This window comes from Nesoenas mayeri (genome assembly GCF_963082525.1).
Source record: "Nesoenas mayeri genome assembly, chromosome: 21".
In the NCBI taxonomy this organism is placed as follows: domain Eukaryota; kingdom Metazoa; phylum Chordata; class Aves; order Columbiformes; family Columbidae; genus Nesoenas; species Nesoenas mayeri.
In genome coordinates this window covers 1252427-1278076 of record NC_137571.1, presented here as the reverse complement: position 1 = coordinate 1278076, position 25650 = coordinate 1252427, and the positions used below count along the sequence as shown (strand labels likewise).

The 25650-nt window shown below is 49.3% G+C and overlaps 1 protein-coding gene across 1 annotated transcript; it reads left to right on the top strand.

Moving 5' to 3' along the window:
* Positions 1 to 2012: 2012 nt before the first annotated feature.
* On the top strand, positions 2013 to 2777 carry LOC308048423 (olfactory receptor 14J1-like; the record flags this gene model as incomplete). The annotated part of the gene is made up of 1 exon (XM_080357576.1): positions 2013 to 2777. The coding sequence occupies one exon, from the start codon at positions 2013 to 2015 to the stop codon at positions 2775 to 2777; it is 765 nt and encodes a 254-aa protein (XP_080213702.1).
* Positions 2778 to 25650: the final 22873 nt, after the last annotated feature.

The following is a 25650-nucleotide window of genomic DNA, read 5'->3' as shown; positions in this document are numbered from 1 at the left end:
CGGGCAGGGACTCTGCCGCCTGCCAGGGTCAGCGCTCAGCCTGCCCGGGAGATCCCAGCAACAAGGAGGGGAGAAGCTGTGGTGGAAGAAGCAAACCCTATTGGGCAGGAAAGGTCCTTCTGCTGTGGAGAGGGTGCTGTGTGGGTCAGGGCTGCTCACACATCCAGATCAAACCCAGGATTTTTCCAAGGGGATGCCTCAATGAGAAGATCAATGCAAGGATTACCAGACAGATAAGGAGCTTTGCTGAGTCTGTCTTTTCAGTTTCCTCTCACAAGGGGTGGGGGGTACAGGAAAGGATAAAATGAAAATGAGCTCTCACACTGAAACAAGTCACTGAGACAACTGAACTGCAACTCTCAGTGATCAGCACATCTGCCAGAAGGCTCATGACATCCCTTCCCCACCCCTCTGCCTGTGCACAGCACCTGCATCACCTTGGCTGGACCCGTCAGCCTTAGTCTGACCTGTCCTGTTTTCCAGCCTGCAGACAGGAAGATGCCCCCAGGCAGTGCCTATGAACAGGAAGGATCTGTAGGGCCAGGGGGAGGGCACAGAGGGTGGGATGGTCTGTGAGCACTGACAGGGAAGAGACATGGACAGGGAAACACCTCCCAGGGGAGAATCTCCAGGCAGCAGGAAAATGATCAGAAATGAGAGGAAATCAAACCGGGAGTTGTTACGGGAGGGAGAAGAGAGAAAAGTCCCTGTGACCCCCTGCAGGTCAGATCCCTCCTGTGAGCAGCCCCCTGGCCTCCTGTCCCACCCAGCAAAGCCTCTGCCCTCAGCGCCGGGGGCTCCAAGGCACGAAGCAGCTCCTGTGCAGCCAGAGCTCCAGTTCCTCTGCAGAGCACAGGGGCTGAGAGCAGCTGCCCGGCAGTGTTGGTGTCTGGGAGGTGGCTGCACAGCTGGGGAAGGGTGACGCTGTCTGAGTGCCCGGCTGCCTCTGCCCTGGCCTCTCTCACACCCACCCTCACCGCATTTTCCTTCTTGCTCCCCTGCTCTGGGTCACTGCTGTTGGGATCTTGTTCTTGCTGTCAGGCTCTCTGGGGATGGCAGTTTCAGCTGCAGAGGCACAGCCTGATCTTGGGGGTCCTTTCCTGCAGGTGTGTCCATGGGCACACGTGTCCCAGCTTTGCTCTGACCTGTGGGGCTGGGGAATGAGCTGTGTGTGTCCTGAGACCTTAGGAAAGGGTGAGACCTGTCATGGTCTGAGGAGGATCCCTCTGCTCTCAGCAGTGCCTGGTGGCTTTTCAGGGTAACATGGGAGTGTGATCAGCCTCCATCTCAGAAAGGTGCCAGCCCAGGGCAGCTGGAGCAGGACAGAGGGACAGAGCAGCTGCCCTCACTCTGCACTGACCCACAGGCACCCTCTGGTCTCGCAGGACTCGCTCTGTTCTCCCTGAGTGCAGCAGAAATGCTGCAGGTTTCTGGCACCCAACAACACTGCCCAGGGTGGGAGGGGAGAAGGAGCTGTAGAAACACCAAACCTCTCAAACTCAGTTTCTCAGGCCTGGGGGTACAGATGCTGACAGTCCCTTCTGCACCGGGAGCGGTTCCAGCTGACAAAGCTGAACCCCAGGACTGGCCCCTCCCCACCCGATCACACAGGGACAGGCTGAGTCCCAGGAGCCCCTGGGCAGAGACCCTGCTCTTCATTGCACACTCACCAAGCACAGACGAGGGCTCAGCCAGGACGTTCTCCTGGAAAAAGAAAAGTGTCTCTGTGTGTGATGGGGTGTGAGGGTCTGTGGGAAACGGTTTTGATTATTCCCAGAAAAGTCTCATCTAAACCTTCACTATCTTTTCCTCCTATGACAGGTGCTCTTGCCCACAGGCAGCCAATGTCCAACAGCAGCTCCATCACCCAGTTCCTCCTCCTGACGTTCACAGACACACAGGAGCTGCAGCTCTTGCACTTCTGGCTCTTCCTGGGCATCTACCTGGCTGCCCTCCTGTGCAACGGCCTCATCATCACCACCATAGCCTGGGACCAGCACCTCCACACCCCCATGTACTTCTTCCTGCTCAACCTCGCCCTCCTCGACTTGGGCTCCATCTCCACCATTGTCCCCAAGTCCATGGCCAACTCTCTGTGGGGTACCAGGGTCACTTCCTATACAGGATGTGCTACACAACTCTTTCTGTTTGGCTTTTTAGCTTCAGCAGAATATTTTCTTCTCACCATCATGTCATACGACCGCTATGTTGCCATCTGCAAACCCCTGCACTACGGGACCCTCCTGGGCAGCAGAGCTTGTGTCCACATGGCAGCAGCTGCCTGGGCCACTGGGTTTCTCCATGCTCTGCTGCACACGGCCAATACATTTTCACTGCCCCTGTGCAAGGGCAATGCCCTGGGCCAGTTCTTCTGTGAAATCCCCCAGATCCTCAAACTCTCCTGCTCACACTCCTACCTCAGGGAACCTAGGCTTCTTGCGGTTAGTGTCTGTTTAGGATTTGGATGTTTTGTGTTCATCATGCTGTCCTACGTGCAGATCTTCAGGGCTGTGCTGAGGATCCCCTCTGAGCAGGGACGGCACAAAGCCTTTTCCACCTGCCTCCCTCACCTGGCCATGGTCTCCCTGTTCCTCAGCACTGCCATATTTGCTGACCTGAAACCCTCATCCATCTCCTCCCCATCCCTGGACCTGGTGGTGTCAGTTCTGTACTCCGTGGTGCCTCCAGCAGTGAATCCCCTCATCTACAGCATGAGGAACCAGGAGCTCAAGGATGCCCTGTGCAAACTCATATCCCTCTGGTTTCTGAAGCAATAAACTGGCCATCTTCTTCTATACAGGAGTTTTAATGTAGCTAATTACAACCCCGGCCTGTCAACTGGATTTTCTGGTGTTGTTCATTGTTTTCTTATGGTGATAATGTTGTCAACCCCTTTCTAATTCACTGCTGGCTTTTCTTTTATAACTGTTGGCTGCTTAAATGAGCAGCAGTGCTCTCCTTGTCTCTAGAAAGAATAAAAGGCTCTTAAGTGACTTGTTTTTCACTATATCCTTCCTGCAAAGGCTTTTTGGAGCTGCAGGGACAGTTCCTGTGTGTGGGTGGAGGGGAAAAAAGCTCTGGCGTGTCAGCCCTGCCAGGGAGCAGCAGTGCTTGTTCTCCCAGAGCTGTTCTGGTTCCACTCCACACTCTCCTTCTCATCCCTGGTGTTGGTGCAAGGCCTGAGTGCTCTGGCAGCTTGGTCACCGTCCTGCTGTGTGTCAGTGCTGTGGGCGCAGGCAGGGACAGGCAATCGGCACTGCTGTGACAGAGCTGGCCTCAGTAACTGTACTTGCACAAGGAAAAGTGATCTTCTTTGGGCAGTGCATGATGGTTTATATCTTCTTGCAAAGTTTCTCTCAAGCTTATTCCTACAGAAGTGGCCACAGATGAAACATCAGTGTGCAGCTGAACAGTGTGTGTGCAGGGCTGGCACACAGCAGTGTCCTCTCACAGCCAGGCTCCTGCCAGAGACCTGCAGGACCAGCAGAGCAGGGGCTGGGCTGTGCCCCTGTGCACTGGACACCCCGTGGAAGGAGCCCCAGGTCAATCACCATGGACTGGCCCCTCACAACCTCCTTTTCCAGCACTGGCCTCTCACCCCAGCTCAGAGGTCTTTGTCCTTCCATGGAATTACACTGAATGAGTAGGTCAGAGGTTCATGTTCACATTGTACAGATGAGATGTGAGCATGTTCATCATGTATGTGAGGTAAGATGAACATGAATGAGAACAAACACCATCAGCTATTCCTTGGGGTTCCATGAAGGCCTGTGAGACAGACAGTTCATTGAGGTCCCATCATGTTGGGACTCATATTCCATAGGAAACTACCAGAATGCAGCACTGGGATGTGCTTCCTTGAACCAATGTCCACTCTTAATTATGAGGGACATCAAAGATAAATGTAGAACATGGTGACACACCACGGGGCTGAGGTGCCTCCCAGCCTTTGGGAATAGAAACAGGAGCCTAGAGAGACACTGTGACTCCTGCCTCTGTGTGTATAAAGGAAACTGTCTGTCCCTGAATATCTCAATGTGATTTAAGAGTCCACGAGGCCAGCTCAGATGTGGACACCTGACAGAACCGTGGTATTTCTGTGTGTGACTCCAAAGACAAACCCCAGCGGCACAGTGAGATTCATCTCAGCTCCCTTGGACAGGCTCATTGCAAGTGTCCCTATTTGCTACCTCTCCTTTGCTATTTTCATCCTGGGAGAATGACAGGATGCTCAGCCTACGTCTGTCCCCGGGAGGGTGACGGGCCACATTCTCCTGCAGGCAACTCCAGGCATTTGAAGGACAAGGAAGGAATTGCTGAACCCAAATGGGCAGGGGAAAGAAAAGCATGTTGAGGACATGGAGTTTTGCAAGGCCCCAGACATCATCTACTGTGGTGCCTTAGAGCAGATTGGTGAGACAGAAACTGTCCAGGGGTGTTTGTGACACACACTGTCCAATGGGGTTTGTGACACACAGACTGTCCATGGGGGTTTGTGACACACACGATGTCCAATGGGGTTGGTGACACTCACGCTGTCCAATGGGGTTGGTGACACACAAGCTGTCCAATGGGGTTGGTGACACACAAGCTGTCCAGGAGCGTTTGTAGACACACACGGTGCCCAGGGGTGTTTGTGACACACACAGTGTCCAGGGGCGTTTGTGACACTAACGCTGTCCAATGAGGTTTGTGACACACACACTGTCCAATGGGGTTTGTGACAAAAATGTTGTCCAGGTGGGTTTTTAACACACGCTGTCCAATGGGGTTTGTGACACACGGGCTGTCCAATAAGGTTTGTGACAGACACGCTGTCCAGGGCCGTTTGTGACACAAACGGTGTCCAGGGGTGTTTGTGACAAACACTCTGTCCAATGAGGTTTGTGACACACACGCTGTCCAATGGGGTTTGTGACACACACGCTGTCCAATGGGGTTTGTGACACACACGCTGTCCAGGGGCAATTGTGACACAAACGGTGTCCAGGGGTGTTTGTCACACAAAATCCTTCCAATCGAGTTTGTGACACACACGCTGTCCAGGGCTGTTTTTGATACACATAGATTCCAGTGGGGGTTGTGACAAACGCATTCCAATGGGGTTTGTGACACATACACTGTCCAATGGTGTTTGTACCACACACAGTGTCCAATGGGCTTTGTGATACACACACTGTCCGGGGGGGCCTGTTACACACACCCTGTCCAATGGGGTTTGTGACACACACAGCGTGCAATGGGGTTTGTGACACACACAAACTCCACCGCGGTTTGTAACACACACCTTGTCCAGGGACGTTTGTTACACACACACTGTCCAAAGGGGTTTGTGACACACACGCTGTCCAAGGGTGTTTTTGACACACACATTGTCCAAGGGTGTTTGTGACATACATGCTGTCCAATGGGGTTTGTGACACACACACTTTGCAATGGGGTTTGTGACACGCATTCTGTTCAGGGGTGTTTGTGACACACACCCTGTCCAATGGGGTTTGTGACACACGCCGTGTCCACTGGGCTTTGTGACTCACACGTTGTTCAATGGGGTTTGTGACATGCACACTGTCCAGGGGCGTTTGTGACACACACGCTGTCCAATGGGGTTTGTGACACACACGCTGTCCAATGGGGTTTGTGACACACACGCTATTTAGGGGCGTTTGTGACATACACGTTGTCCAGGGGTGTTTGTGACACACACAGTTTCCAGGGGGGGTTGTGACACATGCTGTCCAATGGGGTTTGTGAGACACACCCTGTCCAGGGGCGTTTGTGACACAAACGGTGTCCAGGGGGGGTTGTGACGCATACCTGTAGGTAGTTAGGGTCTGGAGGCCGGAAGATCTCGCGCTGTACAGAAAGATAGTAGCCCCTCCCTAGGTAGGTAGGAGTATGTGAGGCAAGCAGATGGACGTGACGTTGCAAACCTAAGGTATATAACGCTGTGTTACTTGTTAATAAACGCCATTTGCTTTCCACCACAGTGGCGTCTGTGTGCTGATGGACCGAGCGACCTGGGATGTGGTCGCCGTGCTGTCTCTGAACCAGGTCGTCACTGCCCACTGAGAGGCAACAGGAAGGGAAGAGAACAAAGGGACTGAGAAACAAAGCAAAGTTTAGATCAAAATGAAGAGACTGGAAAGGGAAAACATGCAGCAATGAGCTGGAGGAAGAGGAAAAGAGGGCTGAGGAGCAGGAAAGAGGATGAGAAGACAAAGAAATGGCAGAGCCAGCTGGACAGGGAAGATACAGCGAGAGGGGATGGGGCTGGGAACAGGCAAGGAAGACAGAAAGACAAACAGGACAGAAAGACATCAAGAAGGAAAAGGGGCAGTAATCTGGACAGAGATGGAGAAAGAAGCAGCAGGGAAAGGGCAGACAGGCAGAAAGACAGAGAGGGAGCAGGAGAGAGAAAGAACAATAAGGGTTGGGGCAGGATAGAGATTGGGAAAAAATCCTGGGGTGGGCAGCAAGAGGAAGAGGGAGTAAAAAAGAAGAGGGGCAGGAATAGGCGCAGGGAGCAGGACAGAGGGATACAGTGAGAAATGATGGGGCACGGAGCGGGACAGAGCAACAGACAAGAATGACGACAAAGAGAAACCGGGGATGATGAGAACACAGAGGGGTGGAGACGGAGAGGGAGATACGAGAAACCCTGCACAGAGATTCAGAAGGGTGGGGGAATAGGTGAGGAAGTAGCAGAGGGCCAGAGGGAGAAGAGATGAAGAGGAAGAAGGGCACAGCAGGAAAGAGGAGGGAGCAGGGAGGGACTGAGACACAAAACAGGGTGAAATGTCCCCAAAGGCCCAGGACTCACCGCACTTCCTGCTCTCTGCACTGCCAGGCAAGCTGTGGAGATCAGGCACTTCTGTCTGTGAGAAATGCAGTTGTGATTTTGCTGAGATGTTTGATGTTTACAGATACAACCAAATGAGGCTCGGGCTCTGAACCTGCAAAAAGGAAAAGGTGGGTAAGTTCTACATAAAAATTTTGAAACTTGTTTATGAGGTTATATTGATAGAGGGAGCTAACATTTTCAGGGTTAACCAACCACATAATAAGGGCCTACTAACGAACTAACACCCAGCGCTGTTTTGCTTATGGTCTAACGAACAAGTGTTTAAGGAATACAATTAAGGAATTGAATTAAACGTTGTTTATCCATAGAAAAAGCCTAAGTTATTTATTTCATTGCTTTACAACAAGCGATTGAATCTGCTATAGAAAAGTTCAACCCCCTCCTCTATAGCAAAGGACAAAAGAAAGTATGGATTTTTGTTGCATCTAATCCATAATGCAAGTACCAATTAAAACGTGTCTGCTGGAGTGGATATCCTGGACACGAACAGGCAGGTTCCTGGTGTTGTGCCCATGGTGATTCATCCACTGTGGCCGTGGGTGTCAGGCCTTGATACAACAGACACAAAACCTTGGGAGAGACGTGATCACAGTAAAACGCTTAAAGATAATGAGCTAGCACACTTGATTTAGTCTTTATTTAAAAATACACACGGCTGCTGTCTTTTTCCAGTTTAGCTACGATGGGCTCCAATATCTCTATTAATTCTAACTACAACACGTGACAAAAATTAAGGGGGGAAAGCTTTGTTTTTACAACAGTAAATACAGTCTAAATCGTAATTTGGGAAACAGATAAAGGGGTGTAGCAGATGAGGCACAGACTCTCTTTAAGATGCAGAGAGACATTTAATATAAACTCAGGTTTGCATTTGAAACATCACGGACCTCTGTCCTTGATGTACCGATCCTGTATCAATCCCTCTGTCCCTGATGTACCCACCGCGTATCAATCCCTCTGGCCCTGATGTACCAATCCCTCTGTCCCTGATGGTTTATGTCCCACACAGTCCTTGCTGCTTGTGTTGTTCCACCAGCGCCTGTTCTCACACTGTGACTCTTGCAATTTCTCATGGGCCTGATGTCACAACCCTGCCACATCTCCCCTTCTTTGTTTAACAATTGCAGCCATAGCAGCGTGTCACTGCACAGCCATTGCACCATTAAAGCTTTTTTCAACCATTCGTTGTGCACAAGAGAAGACACATAGTACACAATCAATAAGTACAGACTCCACATACAAACATTCTAAGCAGCAGGTTAAAGGGCCGTGTTTCGCAATTTTTGTGGCTCCCATAACTGTTACAGAATCGCTACTTAATATTCCCTGCATAGTGTTTAACACAGAATAATGAGCTCCCAGTCAACTAAGAATTCTCATTCTCTGTTCTCCAAGTCAGGATCTATATTAATATATTACTGAGCTGTCGGTTTAAGAGGGTGTAAAAACTCCGTGGGAGACTCCTCACGATCCTGTTTAATCTCAGAAGGTTTTGGCGTATTTACAGCTTTAGGCGCAGCGTGTCTAATCCCGTATAAAATGCACTGGCGATACCAATGCAACCTGTGCCCCGATATAAGGATATCAGGATCCCACCCTGGACTGACCAAGGGACAATTTTGATCTCATGTTCTCTGTGTATTCTACACCAATAGCTGTTCTTCAACAAACCTTTTACTGGTTTGCATTTCTTTCCCTGATTATCCTTTCTCAAAACAAATGGATCTGAAGGGGACAAAGACAATGCATATGTAACATTATGTATTGTGTAACATGCCTTATGTAATAGGCAATATATGATTTAAAATAGATATCTTACTACATATTACATGTAGCACATTACTATACTACAGATCTCAAAGTATACCCACCTAGACCTGTGAAGCATATTAATATTATTTACAGTGGCCACCATTAATTACAATATTCAATCAGATTCTCCCTGGTTGACGCCCTGTTGAACAGCAAACGATCCTTTTCCAATGTCAGAAAACACAGTCTGGGGGGGATTTCTCACGAATCCTCCTGCCGATTGTCCACTACCTACTTCACAATCACAATAACAGACAATTGGTGAACCCTAAGTACTGGACTATAAAATCCCCCAAGACACAAGTAACAACAACAACAAACCACTAAAGCCAGAAACAATTATACAATTGCTAAGGCACAAACAGCAAAATCATTAAAGGTACCTTTATCAAATTGCTGTTCCCTCGTTTTTCTCTTTAATTTATTGTTTTCTCATTTTCCTCTTTAATTTTTTCTTTCTTTCTTTTTTTAAGTTACCCAGTTTACCAAAATGCGCAGACGCGAATGCGCAGACCCAACGCGCTGGTGTTGCCCACGTCTCGCGCAGGCAGCGTGCCAACGTAACCAGACAATGAAAGTGCCTTATCTCATTGATGGGGTTTTACCCGCGTCCCGAGCTGGTCCGAGGAGCTGTGGTCCCTTCCAGGAATTCCCCGGTGCCGGCACAAGGTCCCAGAGATCCTGGGATCCACGGGAGGTCAGGCAGATTATCCCATCCTCGTCGCCAGAAATGATACCGAAAAGTCGTCAAACAGACTCTTTAACACTGTTTTGAAAGTGTTAAAAAGCAGGCACTTCTATTACAGTGCGCTGGGGGATCGCTCCTCTAATCGAGTGTGCGTTCCGCTTTCCTCTGGTTTTACAGATCGTGGAACTCCTCAAACAGCAAAACATGCCAACCAATGTTACAGACGTCTCGTGCTCTTTCACCAGCGCGTGCAGCAGCAACGAGAAATCTGGAATGAGCGTCTACAGAAACACGTACGTATTTACCCAATTCAGAACAATGCGTTACATCCGCTGGCTGTACTTCATTGGCAGTAACCCCTCCTGGATTAACACCCTCTGTGGATGGCGCGGGTGCCAACTGTTGGCAATCAGGGCAGGACATAAGAACGCTCCTGGCCTGATCCACTGTCATTTGAAGTTGTCGTTTTAACGCCTTTGCACTCTGGTGAAAGAATTTATGTGATCATTTAGCTTGCTCCAAGGCTTTAGGCACAGTGAGCGGCACAGCTCGTGCATCGGCCCTCCTACTGCCTTCCGCAAGTGGTCCTGGAAGGGCCACCGCGAGAGCGGGTGTGCATTGCATAATACCTATGATGTCTATGATTTATTAGAAACCATAGCATTCTCAATTCAGCCATCAAAAGAGGATTATCCTCTTCCTTAAGAAAAGAAGCTTCCAGGCGGTTAAGTATGCCAGCCGCATAATATGAGCCAGTTACAACATTCAAAGGCTTGTTACAGAACACCTCAAAGCGATCCTAACAGCTGTCAGCTCAAGAACTTGTTTGACTCTTGGTCTCTTTTTCTACCTTGTGTTTGCAGCACTGGGTATCTGAGTTTAGCCATGTAATTACAACTTTATGTGAGCGACCAGAGGCATCAGTAAATAGAGTCTTGTCGCTTACTGGTCGTTGCTGACAGCAGCATGTATTGCGAATTCTCCTTCGTTGTAGGAAGAAATACACCTTCAGGTCTACCCCATACATAGCATATAAACATTCTCTGCCTTTAATTATTGGTTTTGCATACATTTCTTTTATTATCCAAACTGTTTTCATTGGTGTGTGAGCTAGAAAAACCCATACGGCCACAGTCACCTTTCTCCCTCCTTGAGCTCTCCTGACCTGCGGTTCCACCACTGGTGTCTTCTTTCTTGATCCCTCTTGACTGGCAGGTGCCCTCCAACCCTCTTTATCCATCACTCTTCCTCATGGGTTCACCTCCTTCCTTGCTTTTCCTTTGCATGCTGCTCCCCCTGAAGAGAAACACACAGAGGACTGAGCTACACCAGCCCAAGGGCACTACAGTCAGACAGGGGCTGAGTCCGGGGCTGACACCTCCCCACACCCCACAGCGCGCCCACCTTGCCTTGGCACCAGCCCCTGGCACAGCCCTTCCCCTCAGCTCTGCCTTCCCTGCAGCACAGCTTCCGCACGTGCCCTGCTCAGGCTGGACCCCAATGTCACGAGTTAGAGATGTCACAGCTCAGTACAAATGCCCACGGTCCTCACCTGCTCTTTGGTACTTGCGGAGGGTCACGTCGCTGTGCCCCAGGGCACTGGCCTGCACGGCCCTGCCCGGCAGCGGGAGTGTCTGGAGCTGCCAGTTGGTTCTCCAGCTTTAGGGTCACCCGCAGCAGCCCGCTCTCCTCAGCTCTGCACACCCAGCCAGTTGTGCCGCCCAGGCAAAGTCAGCTTCACCCTCTGCCCTACACCTCACCTGCAAACAGCCAACTCTTCAGCTGACAACCGTCCAAAACCCACCGACAAACCCTCCAAATCTCAGCCTTTCACTTTCAACTGCTGCCTCTAGTGCATCTCACAGACAAGCCTCCAAAATCCCCTCATCCTGCAATAATGCTCCAGCACTCATCACCCGCGGGAACAACCACCACAATACCATGCAAACACCAACCAGTTCTGGCACGGAAATATCGCTTTCTCCTCCAGATCCCACCTACACCAACTGCTGACAAACACGCGCTGTCCTCACCAAAGCCAAACGCTGCAACAACCAGCGACAACTCAAATGTGCGTGTGCGGCGCAAAACCGCAGGTGTGAGCTAACGCAGAGCTGGGCTTGACAGCTGCACAGTGTGCACCCTGTGGCTTAACGTGGCCGGTCACTGCCATTCCGCCTTCTCCCTGGGAGAAGCGCATGAGCACAGGCTGCTTCAAGGCACGATGCGAACGGTTTGGATCTCCGGGTCTCTGAGGGCGAGAGCGATAAATGTGATCTGTGTGTGGCGCAGGAACTTCCCGTCCACTTGCTCCTCCATTCAGTCAGGTGCTGCAAGAGAGGGACAGACAAAGAAACAGTTAGGACCGGATTAACAACCTCGTCATCCCTGTCCCCAAACCTGCAGGCGTCCTAGGAGGCCTGATCTAAGTTTGGCTCTTCTCCCACTCTTTGCTGGAATACTTCACTGCACAAATTTCTCCCACGAACACTCTCTTAACCAGTCTGATGTGTTCATAGCTCCCAGCCCAGCGTCCATTCCTCAAGGCACCTCAGCATTTCCCTTTGAAACCAGACCTGAGTGCCATCCCGTCCTGAGCTCCCTCAGCATTGCCCCCTGCAGCCTCCCCGACGCCATCTCCTCCCCGAGGTCCCTCAGCCTTTCCCGCCAAAGCCCCCCCGATGTCACCCCCTCCCTGAGGTCCCTCAGCCTTTCCCACCAAAGCCTCCCCGATGTCACCCCCTCCCTGAGGTCCCTCAGCCTTTCCCGCCAAAGCCCCCCCGATGTCACCCCCTCCCTGAGGTCCCTCAGCCTTTCCCGCCAAAGTCCCCCCGATGTCACCCCCTCCCTGAGGTCCCTCAGCCTTTCCCGCCAAAGCCTCCCCGATGTCACCCCCTCCCTGAGCTCCCTCAGCCTTTCCCGCCCAAGCTCCTTCCGCGCCGTCCCGCCCTCAGGCTCCTCCGCCGCTCCCCCCGTTCCCGGCCCCTCCCGGCGGCGGCGGCAGCGCCGCCCCCGCCCCTCGCGCCCCCTGGCGCCGCCCCCTCCCGCTCGCCTTCCTCCCTCTGCCCTGTGGCACCACGGGCTCCCCCCTCCGCCCCACGGCCCCGCCCGAGCCCCGCGCAGCGCTCAGCCCGGGGCTCCCTTCCCTCACAGCCGCCCGCGTGTTTCCCCCTCGCCCCTTGCTCGGCCCGGCCCGGGGCCGCGCTGTTGCGGCTGCCTGCCCCTCGCCTTCCTCCTGCCCAAACCAGCCCGTCCCTCCCTCTCCAGCCTCCCCCCTCAGCCGGGACCGGGGCGGCCCCGGCCGGTCTCCCCGGTGTCCGCCCGCCCCTCGCTCACCGCCGGCCCCGCCGCTCCTCGCGCGCTCCTCCCGCCGCCGCACCGGCGGCACGCACTCCTCCGCCCCCGCACTTACGCAATGTGGCCCCGCCCATCCGGCGCAGGAGCCAATCCCGTCCGCGCCCGCCATCGGGCCCCGCCCCCCCTCCCGGCCCGGAGCCGCCGGCGGCCGCAGAGCGGCGCTGTCCGCCCGCAGCGCGGCCCCGGCCCCAGCGGGGCAGCGGCAGCGGGGCCGGGAGCGCTCGGGCTGCGCCTGACCCGGGACGGCCCGGGACCGAGGGCTCCGCCGCTGCAGCCCGTTTCGTGCCGCTTGCACCCCCGGCTTACACGGCTGCAGCCTTCCTGCTGCTTTAGCTCACACATCTTTCTTCCTTCTACCTGCACAGCAGTTCACACTCACAAACGTTCCGTGCTCGTTAGCATAAGAATATCTGCAGAAGAATCTCCAAACATTACAAAGATAGACCACGGACCACAGCTTCCTGAGCTTTCGGGTTAAAGTTCCTGTAGATCCCCATGTTTCAATCAAACAGACACCACCAGTAGAGCTGCTGCCTCTGCCATCTTTGGTCAGAAAGAAATGACAACAACAGAAAACACGTTGGCAGCCGGTGCTTTGACCAGTGAAGGTGGGATCTACAAAAGTCTGATTAAACCAAACAGCCTGAGGTCTTTATCAAGCTGCAGACCTGCCAGGCATGCTGAAATGCCTGAAATTTACTCCTGCAATATTCCACAATGGAACAGCCCTTCATCTCAAATCTCATCTCAAAGTTCCAAACCAGTACATTAACAGCTGTCACTAGGTATTAGAAGACCACTGCAAGATCGTATTGCTTTTTGAGTTCAATAAGAATTTTTCAATAAACCAAAACGCAAGCAGTTTCTGCAGTCTGTTGCTCATCCTCCTGTTCATTCCTTAGCACTGCAGCAATCGGTTTTTATACGACGTGTCAGCAGAGGCGTTTGAAAAACCCCAAACAAAACTTATTCCAGTCCACGGACCCCCTCGCTGCCCCCCCTCACCCTGAGCCCCACGATCAGCACTTGGTGTGGGAGAGGAGCACAGCTCGACATGTTGTATCTGGGATGCTGTATCTATTACGCTGTACCTAGGATGCTGTATATGGGATGCTGTATCAGGGATGCTGTATCTGGGATGCTGTACCTGGGATGCTGTATCTCGGATGGCGTATCTGGGATGTTGTATCCGGGATACTGTATCTAGAATGCTGTATCTAGGATGCCGTATCTAGGATGCCATATCTAGGATACTGTATCTAGGATGCTGTATTTGGGATGCTGTATCCGGGAAGCTGTATCGGGGATGCTGAATCTGGGATGCTGTCTCTGGGATGCACCCGACCAGGTGCCTTTGTGTGAACATGAAACAGCCGTCTATACAGAGCTCCCTTGAATCTGTCCGCGTGAGAAATGCAGGACTGGGCAACGTCGTGCAACACGCGGAACCTTGCCAACAAACGGTGCAGCTGTGCACTCACTCCAGCTTAAGCACGAATGGAACCTGCATCAAGGCACACGCATGTGGACAGACAATCATTTGTAGACACACACGCTTTCACGCGCACGGTCGTCCAAATACAGGGACGTATCTACAGGTACCCTGCAAAAGAATATTCTCGTGCAGCCACGTATGCGTGATGCAGTACGACAACCATCAACGCACACCTGTTTACCCTCAAGTACGTCAGCACGTTTCGCGTACGTCTTTCAGTCCATAGATGGGAGCGGGCGCGCTTGCGGATGTGTCCATGTGTGTGGCCAGGCATTTGCTTAGGCATCAGTGTGTGAAAAGGTAGGTGCTTTTCTCTAGCTGCATTCGCGTGCACGAGGTGGTGGGTGCACCTACCTGGGAGCTTGTGGAATGGTTTCTGCTTGGTTTTCAGTGGGGAATCGTGTGTGTTCACGTGGACAAAAACAATGCGTAGCAACTAGGTTCCATCTCAGAAAACGCAAGTTTTCCGATGCGCTCTCTTTCTCTCCCTATATGGATTCCTGTATAGAAACCGCTAAGCCTGCAATCGGCAAGTAAGCTACCACGAAACATGCCGTACGGAGTAAACACCAACAGATCCTCGGTTCACACATTGTTTGTGATACTTGCTTGAACGCAAATACGTTCGTAATGCTATGGCATAAAAGACGTCCATCAGAATATGTTACGAGCGCACCGGTGCAATTGCTTCGTTCTACATTCAGTCCTGGTGTGCGGAGCTTTCAGAACTGGCTCTGTGGAGTCGTCTGCGGAAATGCCGCAGTCGGAACACGCACCCTCGATTGTTAACCAAAATATAGGCAGACGCGTTTTACCACGTCGTTCGGCATGCAGAGAGCTACGTCTGTTCCGAAGAGACAACGGAAACGCGTGTGCACGCACAGAAGAAAAAACAGACTAGATGCATTTGTGTGAACGTGAAACAGCCGTCTATACACTCGCAGACACGGGAACGTGCATCAATGCAGTCACACAGCCACCAGCTTTTGAGCACAGGCTCTGCTGGTTTTCGCACTTTTCAGGCACAATCCCGAAAGCCGCGCACAATGCCCTTCATTCGCTAAATGTCATCTAGGGAAGCATTTCTCCGGTCGATCTACCGCTCAGCTTTCTTCTGCAGTTACTGAGAAATGTCATCGCAGGGAATCCGTCTCTGTCGAGCACACGTCAATCCTTCTTCGGTTTTCATTTGTTGACTCTGCCTAGATGATTTCCCTGGTCTCTCTTCACCGAGGCAGTCGTGGCTGTGCTGCGTTACACACAGGCACAGCCAACGAACACCAAGTGTCCAGAGACACACTCCGCTGAGCTCAACACTAGCACAGATGCACATGTGCGACGAAATCAGCACACATGCTTGTGGAGAGAAAGACATGGACTCACATGCGTGTGGAGCGACGGATCGATACAGCAGGCGCCAGGAACACAGACTGACCTACAGACACATTGTCCTCACACCAACAGGGACCGCTCTGCAGCTATCCTAGACGTTGATTATCGAAACAGCCACACTGACCTGCCCCAAACTCCCAGACACTTACAGGCAAGACACAATCTCTCCGACAAGCACACAAGTGCTCGCTCTCAGCTGTAGATCAGGGATAAGCTTGCGCAGTGACGCCCTGTTGCTCCTTCGCATTAAGGCATGATCTGTTTCGTTTCTCTTGTACATCGGCTGCGGAAAGCTATTCCTCGCGCCACTGTGAAGCATTTGCCAAGGGTGAGAAGTAGCTCGGAGCAGCATTCAGTTCTGCCTGCGACTGTCTTTGCTCCTTTACTTAGCAGAGCTCCCCTGCATCTGTCCGCGTGAGAAATGCAGGACTGGGCAACGTCGTGCAACACGCGGAACCTTGCCAACAAAAGGCGCAGCTGTGCACTCACTCCAGCCTAAGCACGAATGGAGCCTGCAAAAAGGCACACGCATGTGGACAGACAATCATTTGTAGACACACACGCTTTCACGCACACAGTCGTCCAAGTACAGGGACGTATCTGCACGTACCCTCCAAAAGAATATTCTCGTGCAGCCACGTATGCGTGATGCAGTACAACAACCATCAATGCACACCTGTTTACCCTCAAGCACGTCAGCACGTTTCGCGTACGACTTTCTGTGCATAGATGGGAGTGGGCGCGCTTGCGGATGTGTACTTGTGTGTGGCCAGGCGTTTGCTTAAGCATCAGTGTGGAAAATTAGGTGCTTTTCTCTAGCTGCGTTCGTGCGCACTAGGTGGTGGGTGCACCTACCTGGGAGCTTGTGGAATGGTTTCTGCTTGGTTTTCAGTGGGGAATCGTGTGTGTTCACGTGGACAAAAACAATGCGTAGCAACTAGGTTCCAGCGCAGAAAAAGCAAGTTTTCCGATGCGCTCTCTTTCTCTCTCTATGCCGAGTCGTGTATAGAAACCGCTAAGCCTGCGATCGGCAAGTAAGCTACCACGAAGCGTGCCGTACGGAGAAAATACCACCAGATCCTCGGTCCACACATTGTTTCTGAAACGTACTTGAACTCAAATACCTTCGTGCTACTGTGGCATAAAAGACGTCCATCAGAATATGTGATTGCGCGCACCTGTGCAATTGCTTGGTTATACATTCAGTCCTGGTGTGCGGAGCTTTCAGAACTGGCTCTGTGGAGTCGTCTGCGGAAATGCCGCAGTCGGAACACGCACCCTCGATTGTTAACCAAAATATAGGCAGACGCGTTTTACCACGTCGTTCAGCATGCAGAGAGCTACGTGTGTTCCGAAGAGACAAGGGAAAAGCGTGTGCACGCACAGAAGAAAAACCCGACCAGGTGCCTTTGTGTGAACGTGAAACAGCCGTCTATACACTCGCAGACACGGGAACGTGCATCAATGCAGTCACACAGCCACCAGCTTTTGAGCACAGGCTCTGCTGGTTTTCGCACTTTTCAGGCACAATCCCGAAAGCCGCGCACAATGCCCTTCATTCGCTAAATGTCATCTAGGGAAGCATTTCTCCGGTCGATCTACCGCTCAGCTTTCTTCTCGTGCTACTGAGAAATGTCAGCGCAGGGAATCCGTCTCTGTCGAGCACACGTCAATCCTTCTTCGGTTTTCATTTGTTGACTCTGCCTAGATGATTTCCCTGGTTTCTCTTCGCCGGAACAGTCACGACTGTGATGCGTTACAAACAGGCAAAGACAACGCACACCAAGTGTCCAGAGACACACTCCGCTGAGCTCAACACTAGCACAGATGCATATGTGCGACGAAATCAGCACATAGGCTTGTGGAGAGAAAGACATGGACTCACACGCGTGTGGAGTGACGAATAGATACAGCAGGCGCTAGGAACACAGACTGACCTACAGGCACACTGTCCCCACACAAACAGGGACCGCTCTGCAGCTATCCTAGACGTTGATTATCGAAACAGCCACACTGACCTGCGCCAGACTCCCAGACACTTACAGGCAAGACACAATCTCTCCGACAAGCACACAAGTGTTCGCTCTCAGCTGTAGATCGGGACAAGTTTGCGCAGTGACGCCTTGTTACTCTTTCGCGTTAAGGCATGATCTCTTTCGTTTCTCTTGTACATCGGCTACGGAACACCATTCCTTGCGCCACTGTGAAGCATTTGCCAAGGGTGAGAAGTAGTTCGGAGCAGCATTTAGATCTGCCTGCGACTGTCTTTGCTCCTTTACTTAGCAGAGCTCCCTTGCATCTGTCCGCGTGAGAAATGCAGGACTGTGCAACGTCGTGCGACACGGAGAGCTTTGGCAACAAACGGCGCAGCTGTGCACTCACTCCAGCTTGAGCACGAAATGAGCCTGCAAAAAGGCACACGCATGTGGACAGACAATCGTTTGTAGACACACATGCTTTCACGCACACGGTCATCCAAGTACAGCTGCGGGGTGCGCGGCCCCTCGGGCAGGGTGCTCCCGGTCTCTTGGCTGCAGGCTGGGGCTGGCAGACGGGTTCAGGTGCTTTGGCCTGCTTTTTTGCCAGCGCCGCCTTCTCGGTGCCCTGAAGAAAATCCCGCGCGGTTGTTTCCGCTCGCTGCTCAGGAGATTCCGCGTCTGGGGCCGTGGACTGAGGAAGAATGTTTGCGAGTTGGAGGACGCTACAAGATATTCCCCGTGGAAGCCGGAGAAGAGGCAAATTGGCTGCCAGTGGAGCTGTGTTCCGTGCAGTCTTCAGTTTAGGACGTTCAGTTTGTCCTTCCAGAAAAGGAGCAGTCATTGGCAGGCCTGGGAGAGGCCATTAAGTGCGTGATCAGAATTGAAGCCAGATTGCACTCGACGTTGCTGCTGTCAGTCTTGGCTTTCGGTGGTTTCCCCACGGCTGTCTAGTGTTTGGGAGCTCGGAGGGGGCGTTTTTTCTTCCCCAGGGAGAGGCTGTGCTTAAAAAAGAATTTGTTTGCTCAGAGAAGTGCAAGTCCGTGTGTGTAAGCCAGCCAAAATCGCCAGCCTAGTCAAGTTCCGAGTGTGCGTCTGTCAGACGGCCACTTGACGTTGCCGAGTTCCCAGCTGTGCAGTTGTACTGGCGAAGGGCAATGCAGGACGGAAGGGTTTTTTCTGCTGCGGGGACCCAGCCGCCCCCCTTTTCAGCGGAAAGCAAGGGAGCGCGGTTTATTGTTCCCTTTGCAACGCGGCTGCTGGCGCGGGAGGGCTGGAGGGCTGGAGGGGCGGAGCGCTGGTTGGCTGCCTAGGCACGTCAGTCGCCACTCTGTCCGCCTATCAGATTGCCAGAGGGGCGGGCGTTGAGGTCTCCGTACTGCGCATGCCCGACTCGCGAGCGCTGCTAGGCGGTGAGAGAGGTGATTGACGTGTCCTAGGCAGCCAACCGAGACGCGGCAAGGGGCGGGTGCTGCGGTCTCGCTACCGCGCATGCCCAAAGCACGAGCGCCTGGCGGGAGCGGAGCGACGAAAGAGGCGGCAGGTGAGTGCGGCCGCGGCGGGGGTGACCGTGCCGGTGGAACGGGGCGGGCGGGATTTGCCGGCGCGGCGCGGAGGCGTTCGTCTCCGGTTCCCCCCCGCCGAGCGGGCGAAGCTGGCGGGAGGCGTGTGACCCTGCGGGCAGGTGCGCTGAAGGCTGGCGGTCTGGAGCCGTGTCTCCCTCCGGCGCAGCGCCCGTGCCCGGTCCGGCGGTCCCTCCGGGAGCGGCGCAGCCCCCGTTAGTCGAGGGGACGTTGAAAAGCAGAGCTGGTGGCGTGGCGAGTGGGGCGCCGCTTCGGCGGGAGCTCGGGACGAGGCGCGGCGGGTTCTGTGTCCTGTGGGCGCGGCTTTCGCGCCGCGGCTGTCTGTGTGCTAGACGCCCTGAGTCCTAAGGAGATGTATCTTTTGGGATTCGTTCTACAAGTCAAAGAGAGGAGCCGAATATGTGCTGAATGTTATAGTTAGAACTGATATTTTGTGAAGAAGTGAAGTGGTCTGAAAAAAAGACACATTTCTTAAAAGCTAGTGCAGAATTGTGTATCTTCACATGAATCGACTCAAACGTCCCCCCCGTAAATAAAACCCAGCTCCCCCCAGAAACAACATAGAAGAAACGAGCTAGCAGAGCTCCTGTGACAAAAGGAGGTCAGTATTTTTCCCTCAGTTTTTTCCTTATCTGAAGAAATCAAAGAGAATTTTAGATCGTATTTTTTCCGTCTAAATCAAGTGTTGGCGTAGACTTTTGTGTTCAGATAATCAACATTGTCTGTAAAGAATTGTTTAACAAAAACAAGCAGAAACCAAAACCAAGTTCAGACCTGTAAGAAGCATAGAATAATTTCGTTTGTAAGAAACCATCTAGGGGGGTCACCTTGTTGAATTGCCTTCACAATGAGATCAGGTCACTGAATGCCTTGTCTACTGAAATTCTGAATATCTCCAAGGTTGGGGATTCCATGGGCTCCCCGGGAAGCTGGTGCTTAACCATTTGTGTCACCAAACATGCTAAAAAAATACCTCACTAGTTAGCTTTGTTTTACCATGAGAAGCTTTTGTTCTCTTCATAGGTGTTGCAACCATCATTATTGTGGATGATGAAGGAGCTTCTGGGGTGGTTGGGATAGCACATTCATCCCAGCATGTTCTGATTGGAGAACCTTCAGGAAATTATAATGAGACTGCTCTTATTAGGTGAGTACATCACTCATTTATCCAAAACAGCTCTGTTTCAAAAGCTATGAGGCTCCACATTTGGCAAGAATTAATTGAATGCTGCATTTCATTATCACTTCTAAAATCATAAGTATTTTTAAAATTAGATGCTTGTTTTTTAAGAAGGGCAGAACATACTACGTAGGTGTCTTTTCAGTATTGCTGAGGAGCTTTAGATATGTCTTCCAATTATTTACAACATAGATTCATTAAAGGAAAGAGGATTCTAATCAAAGGAATAGGGGAAGGCAGTCAATTATATTTGAAGATGCTTTGTGCTTTTCAGGATTCAGTTCAGGATTGGTGCTTGAACTGAAATTCGGTACATTGTTACGATGATCAGCATAACCAAAGCAGCACTGGGTCTTAGTTGAAACAAGATGCAATTCTTTCACTGCATTCAGTCAGCTGAAAACAAGATGAAGAAATCACAATGTTACCATACCTTCTAACAGAATTGGAGAAAAAGTATTACAACACTTTCCCTTAGTGAAACAGCAAATAGAAGCAAGAAAACAGATTCTCATGCTGCCCTGAGAATCCCAACAGACAAAGGGATGCTTTGTGCAGCACCACTTTAGAACATGTACTAGATCATGGTATAGACAATTTCTTGCCATGCTTCAGTTCACCGACAATGTCATGAGTAGGATTAGCCTCTAGCTTTTTAGACAAGCAGCACACAGAACATTTCTCAAGTGATCTCATAGTACTATTCTCGTATCTTTCTGCCTTCAAAACCAAATTACCTCTGGGTGCTACCCGTAAGTTCCATTTCCCTTCTGTTTTGCATGTCTATTTCCTGAAAAGCAGAAAGACAGCTCAGTTTTCAGCTGCCAACTTTGGGCTGTATGCACAAAGAAACTATAAAGTGCTCTGGGTAAAAATACAGCTCAAGATGCCTCCCAACACGGGGAAGTAAATCAGAACTGCAGACACGTTATTGCTCTGAAGAGGTTATGGTAAAGATCTTAATAGTGACTTAATAGATTAAAATTCAAGCTTCACAGTGCTGGTAACATTTCTTCCGTGCACAACAATATCTATGCTTTATATCTCTGGATTTGGTATCAAATATTAAAGGTAGAAGATTAAATCTGTGTTTGCATTCTGCAGCCTGACACGTGGCCCAGGGATTTTTGGTGAAATCATAATATATTGGAATATAACACCCCGTCATCACACAGAATTTGTTGAGACGTCGGGGACCTTGACAATGCGAGACAGGCAGTGTGCAGCAGTGGTTCTAATACAGGTACAAGAGATTTTACACCAGTAGCTCTTTCAGGTTCTTCCTTTTATCTAGCAGGCATCTTGATTAGAAATTAGTTATACCTCTCTACCTGGAAATGGTTAATTGGTTCTTCTCCCTAGGCTGTCGATGATAACCGTCCTGAGGAGAAGCATTACTACACATTTGAATTAACTGGGATCAGTGATGGAGGACTCATAAATGAATCTAGCAGCACAGCAAATATTACCATGGCCGCCAGTGATTTTCCATACGGAGAGTTTACATTTTCACGAGAAATATTGCTGACAACAGAAGAAGAAAAATGGGTATATGGTTAAAATTCCTTCTTACGTAAAATATCGATAGATATCAATATTGTCGGTAGATTTATACTTAACTTTAGGGAAAAAAAAAAAAAAAGGCAGAGATTTATTCTGCATTTATCATAGCATAGTCCATCTGAGGCTTTTGGTGTTTTTAATACTCTGAGAAAGATGCCTGTCCGTTAAATTATGTGTATTCTGCACTTACTGCAGCAAGTTGTTACCTGGCAGAACCGTTGAGAAGGTGCCTATAGAACAGTCTCAGAATGGTAACAGAAAAGCAAAGCCATTTTTTAAAGCAAATGTCCTCTCTCCCTCAGGTTAACATCACTGTTTTGCGTTCAAGGGGATCCTATGGCAAAGTGCGTCTTTGCTTCCAGAGAATAAATGGGACTGCAGAGGAGGGAGTTGATTTCACCCCCACAGTAAGGGAACTGTTATTTGAAACACATGAGGAGAGTAGAATGATTTCGGTTGAAATTCATGGTGACGACTTTCCTGAAGGTCCTGAAGACTTTTCAGTGATGATTACCAAAGTGGAACTCCAAGGAAGGTCAAGATAAAATTAATTATAAGATAAAATTAATTAAAAGCAGGAGATCAAACTGTATTTGGAATCTGACCTACCTGCATAAAGGCACCGCTGGATTTCAGGTGTTTTACTGTAAAATTTCATATGGCAGCTATAATAGTAATAATAATACAAATTGGATGTATGGCAATCCAAATTCTTTCAACATTAATTTTAAGATTTTGCTGATTCAGATTTATTAAAGCTGAAAGTCCATCCATTACATAGAAGTTGTCAAATCACATGAAACTCAAAGAAGAAGATAAAATGTGAAAGAAAAAGCGAAAGATCCACATTTCTGTGAAAAAACTGCCAGTTTTGCAGATATAGTTTGAAAAAGTGTGACCAAAAATCTTCAGTGGTAACTGTCAGAAAATAAAAGTATTTGTGGTAATTGAAAATTGTCATACTTGCATTACAATACTTTTGCAAGAGTTTTTTTTAATGTAATATTCCTTTTTATGTTCTTGGAAGTGGATTTGATTTCACCGTAAAGGAAAATGATCTACAGATAGCTCAACCCCCAGTAATAGGAAATATCTCCACAGTACGAGTCACTATAGCAAAAAGTGATAATGCAGAAGGCATCATAGAATTTGATCCACAGTATATCCTTCTACAGGGTAAGTTTACCAGAGGTTTTCACTATGGTTTAGAGGATAAGCCTGTGGCTCTCTCACAAATTTTGAAATAAAATAACTTTTTTTCCCAATTTTTCTTGAAGTGCAAGAGGATGCTGGATTTATCCTGATTCCTGTTGTGAGAAAGCGTGGAACGTATGGCGATGTAACAGCCGATTTCCTTTCTCGAAGTATTTCTGCACTTCCGAACGTTGACTACATCATCCATAATGATTCTGTCATTTTTTATCGTGGCCAGAACCAGACTTTTATCTATATCTCTATCACAGATGATGAAGAAAGGTAATTATTTTTTTCAGATATTTATTCACTAATCTACTTCTGAGAAACCGTTTTTTAGCACGTGCAGTGTGCCTGTCAGCAGAGTTTGAATTGAAAAGCAAATTTCTGCAGCCCTGAAATATTTAAAGGAGGGAAAAGAAGCTATTATTGGAGTTTCATAGTGCCTGTTAAATTTTATGCAAACAACTACATTCTTTTTACCTAGATTATCAGAAAGTTTGGGTGTTAATAGTACTGCTGTGAATAATAAAATATTTTACTGATTGGTTTGTTTTTTTTTTTAAATTTAGCACATGTGGAAAATAAAACAATATTTTTATTTCAGATATCACCATTCTCTGCAAATGGGGGGAATCTTCTGCTGTATGCTTACAGAGATGACTTCTGTATACCTTTAAACAGATCCAGCTGGACGCATGGTTGAATGACAAATCATAATTTTAATTTTTTGTTCTTGTGTGTCTCAGAAGGTCTTTTTTTCTGTTTTTTTTCCATGCAGCGAATTTGCAGAGCAATTTGAAATCCAGCTGACGGGAGCCACTGGTGGAGCAGCCCTTGGGCTCCATCTACTGAGCCAGGTCACCATTGCCAAAAGCGACTCCCCCCAGGGCATCATCCGATTTCTCAGCCAAAGTCGAATTACTCTTCCCAACCCCGATACACCGACAACAGTGTCGCTGGTGCTGGAAAGGACAGGAAAATTGTTTGGGGAGACACAGGTGGGCCCTGGTTCTCAAAAACTGAACGTTTTCCAGTGACAAGGCCAAAAATCTTCTTTTTTTGCCGTCAGGGGCTTCCTTGTGACTGATTTCTAATGGGACAGTTGCAGCTTTTCATTAAGTGTGAATTCTGTATAGTTGCAGAAGAACAGAAAATATTGTTACTTTTTTGATCTTCTCTTTGTCCTCCTGCTTTTCTCCTTTTATTATGGTCTGGTGTACTTTATTTTGAACTATCTCCCAATCCCATTGAAAATATAGTTAATTTCATGCACCACCGCTAATTTAATTGAACTCAGTTGAATTACTTCCTGAAGCTGGTCAATTTATTTTTATTTTCAGTAAATTGTTTACTATGAGGCCTCTAGACTTTTTTTTAGTCTGTATGTATCACTGCCAAAGTGAAAGTATAAATATGAACCAAGATAAGGCTTCCACAGTCTGGGCAAATGATTGGAAAATTGGCATTAAAGGCCATGAGCTACTGCTCTCCTCATGTGAAAACTGCCGTGATCTTCTTGGACTTTTCCTAGAAGTCATTGAAGAAAACTGAAAAACAATTAAGTGTCAAAATAATAATTTTAAGATGCTGAATAGGACCCCTTCAAAACCGATCTAATTTGTGGGAAATTTTGAAAATATTCTAGCTTTTAATCAGCCTGAGGAAGTGTGGATCGTGATTTGAGGCATTAAAAACTTCTGTTGCAGAAAATATTTGTCGTTCTCAGTCTTGATATCACACTTGCCAGGGAATGTTTCTGGTCAGGATACTTATTTGGTGAGCTTTTCAAAACAACTTGTGAAAGGAAGAGAAAAGTAAACTGGCCTGTGCATTTCCTGTTACGTGCTACAGAAACCTCAGTTTATTTTCTTTTCTGTAACTAATATCTAGAATTTAATAAAATGGCATTGTGGCTAACTAGCACTTCAGAATTTCTATTTTGAATGTTTATTTTTCTCCAAAGGATTCTATATTTTCCCACATATAATCAATTATTAATATGTTGTGTTCTGTAAAAAGAGCACATATTTAAATGTAGCTTGTTAGCAGATGCAAGAATTTTTATGTTGCTTGTGTTACTCTGTCACTTCCCCCGACCTGGGAGGCAGTTATAATATGTCACTACTGTAAATCTGAAACTGGTATCTTCCACAGATTAATTGGGACATCTTGGGACCCAATTCAGAAGAGGTTTTATCTCCCCTGAATAGTGACATTGGTGACCCTGTGAACGGATCATTCTATTTTGGAGAAGGGGAAGGAGGGCTGAGAACTATTAATCTACAAATCCATCCTCGTGAAGAAGTTGAAGTTCAGGAGATCTTCATTATTAGGCTGAGCCTTATGAAAGGTGAAGCAGAACTAGATCCTAAGGCAAACAGCATTACACTAATAGTAAGTCATTATTGCTTTTCTTCCTCTTGAGATCTCTGTTATTGGTATTTATCCTGCAAAACTTTGAAGGGTAATCATAGTGATTGAATAGCTTGTCATTTGCCTCTTTTTCTTTTGCCTCCCCTACTACATGGGTTTGATGGTCGTG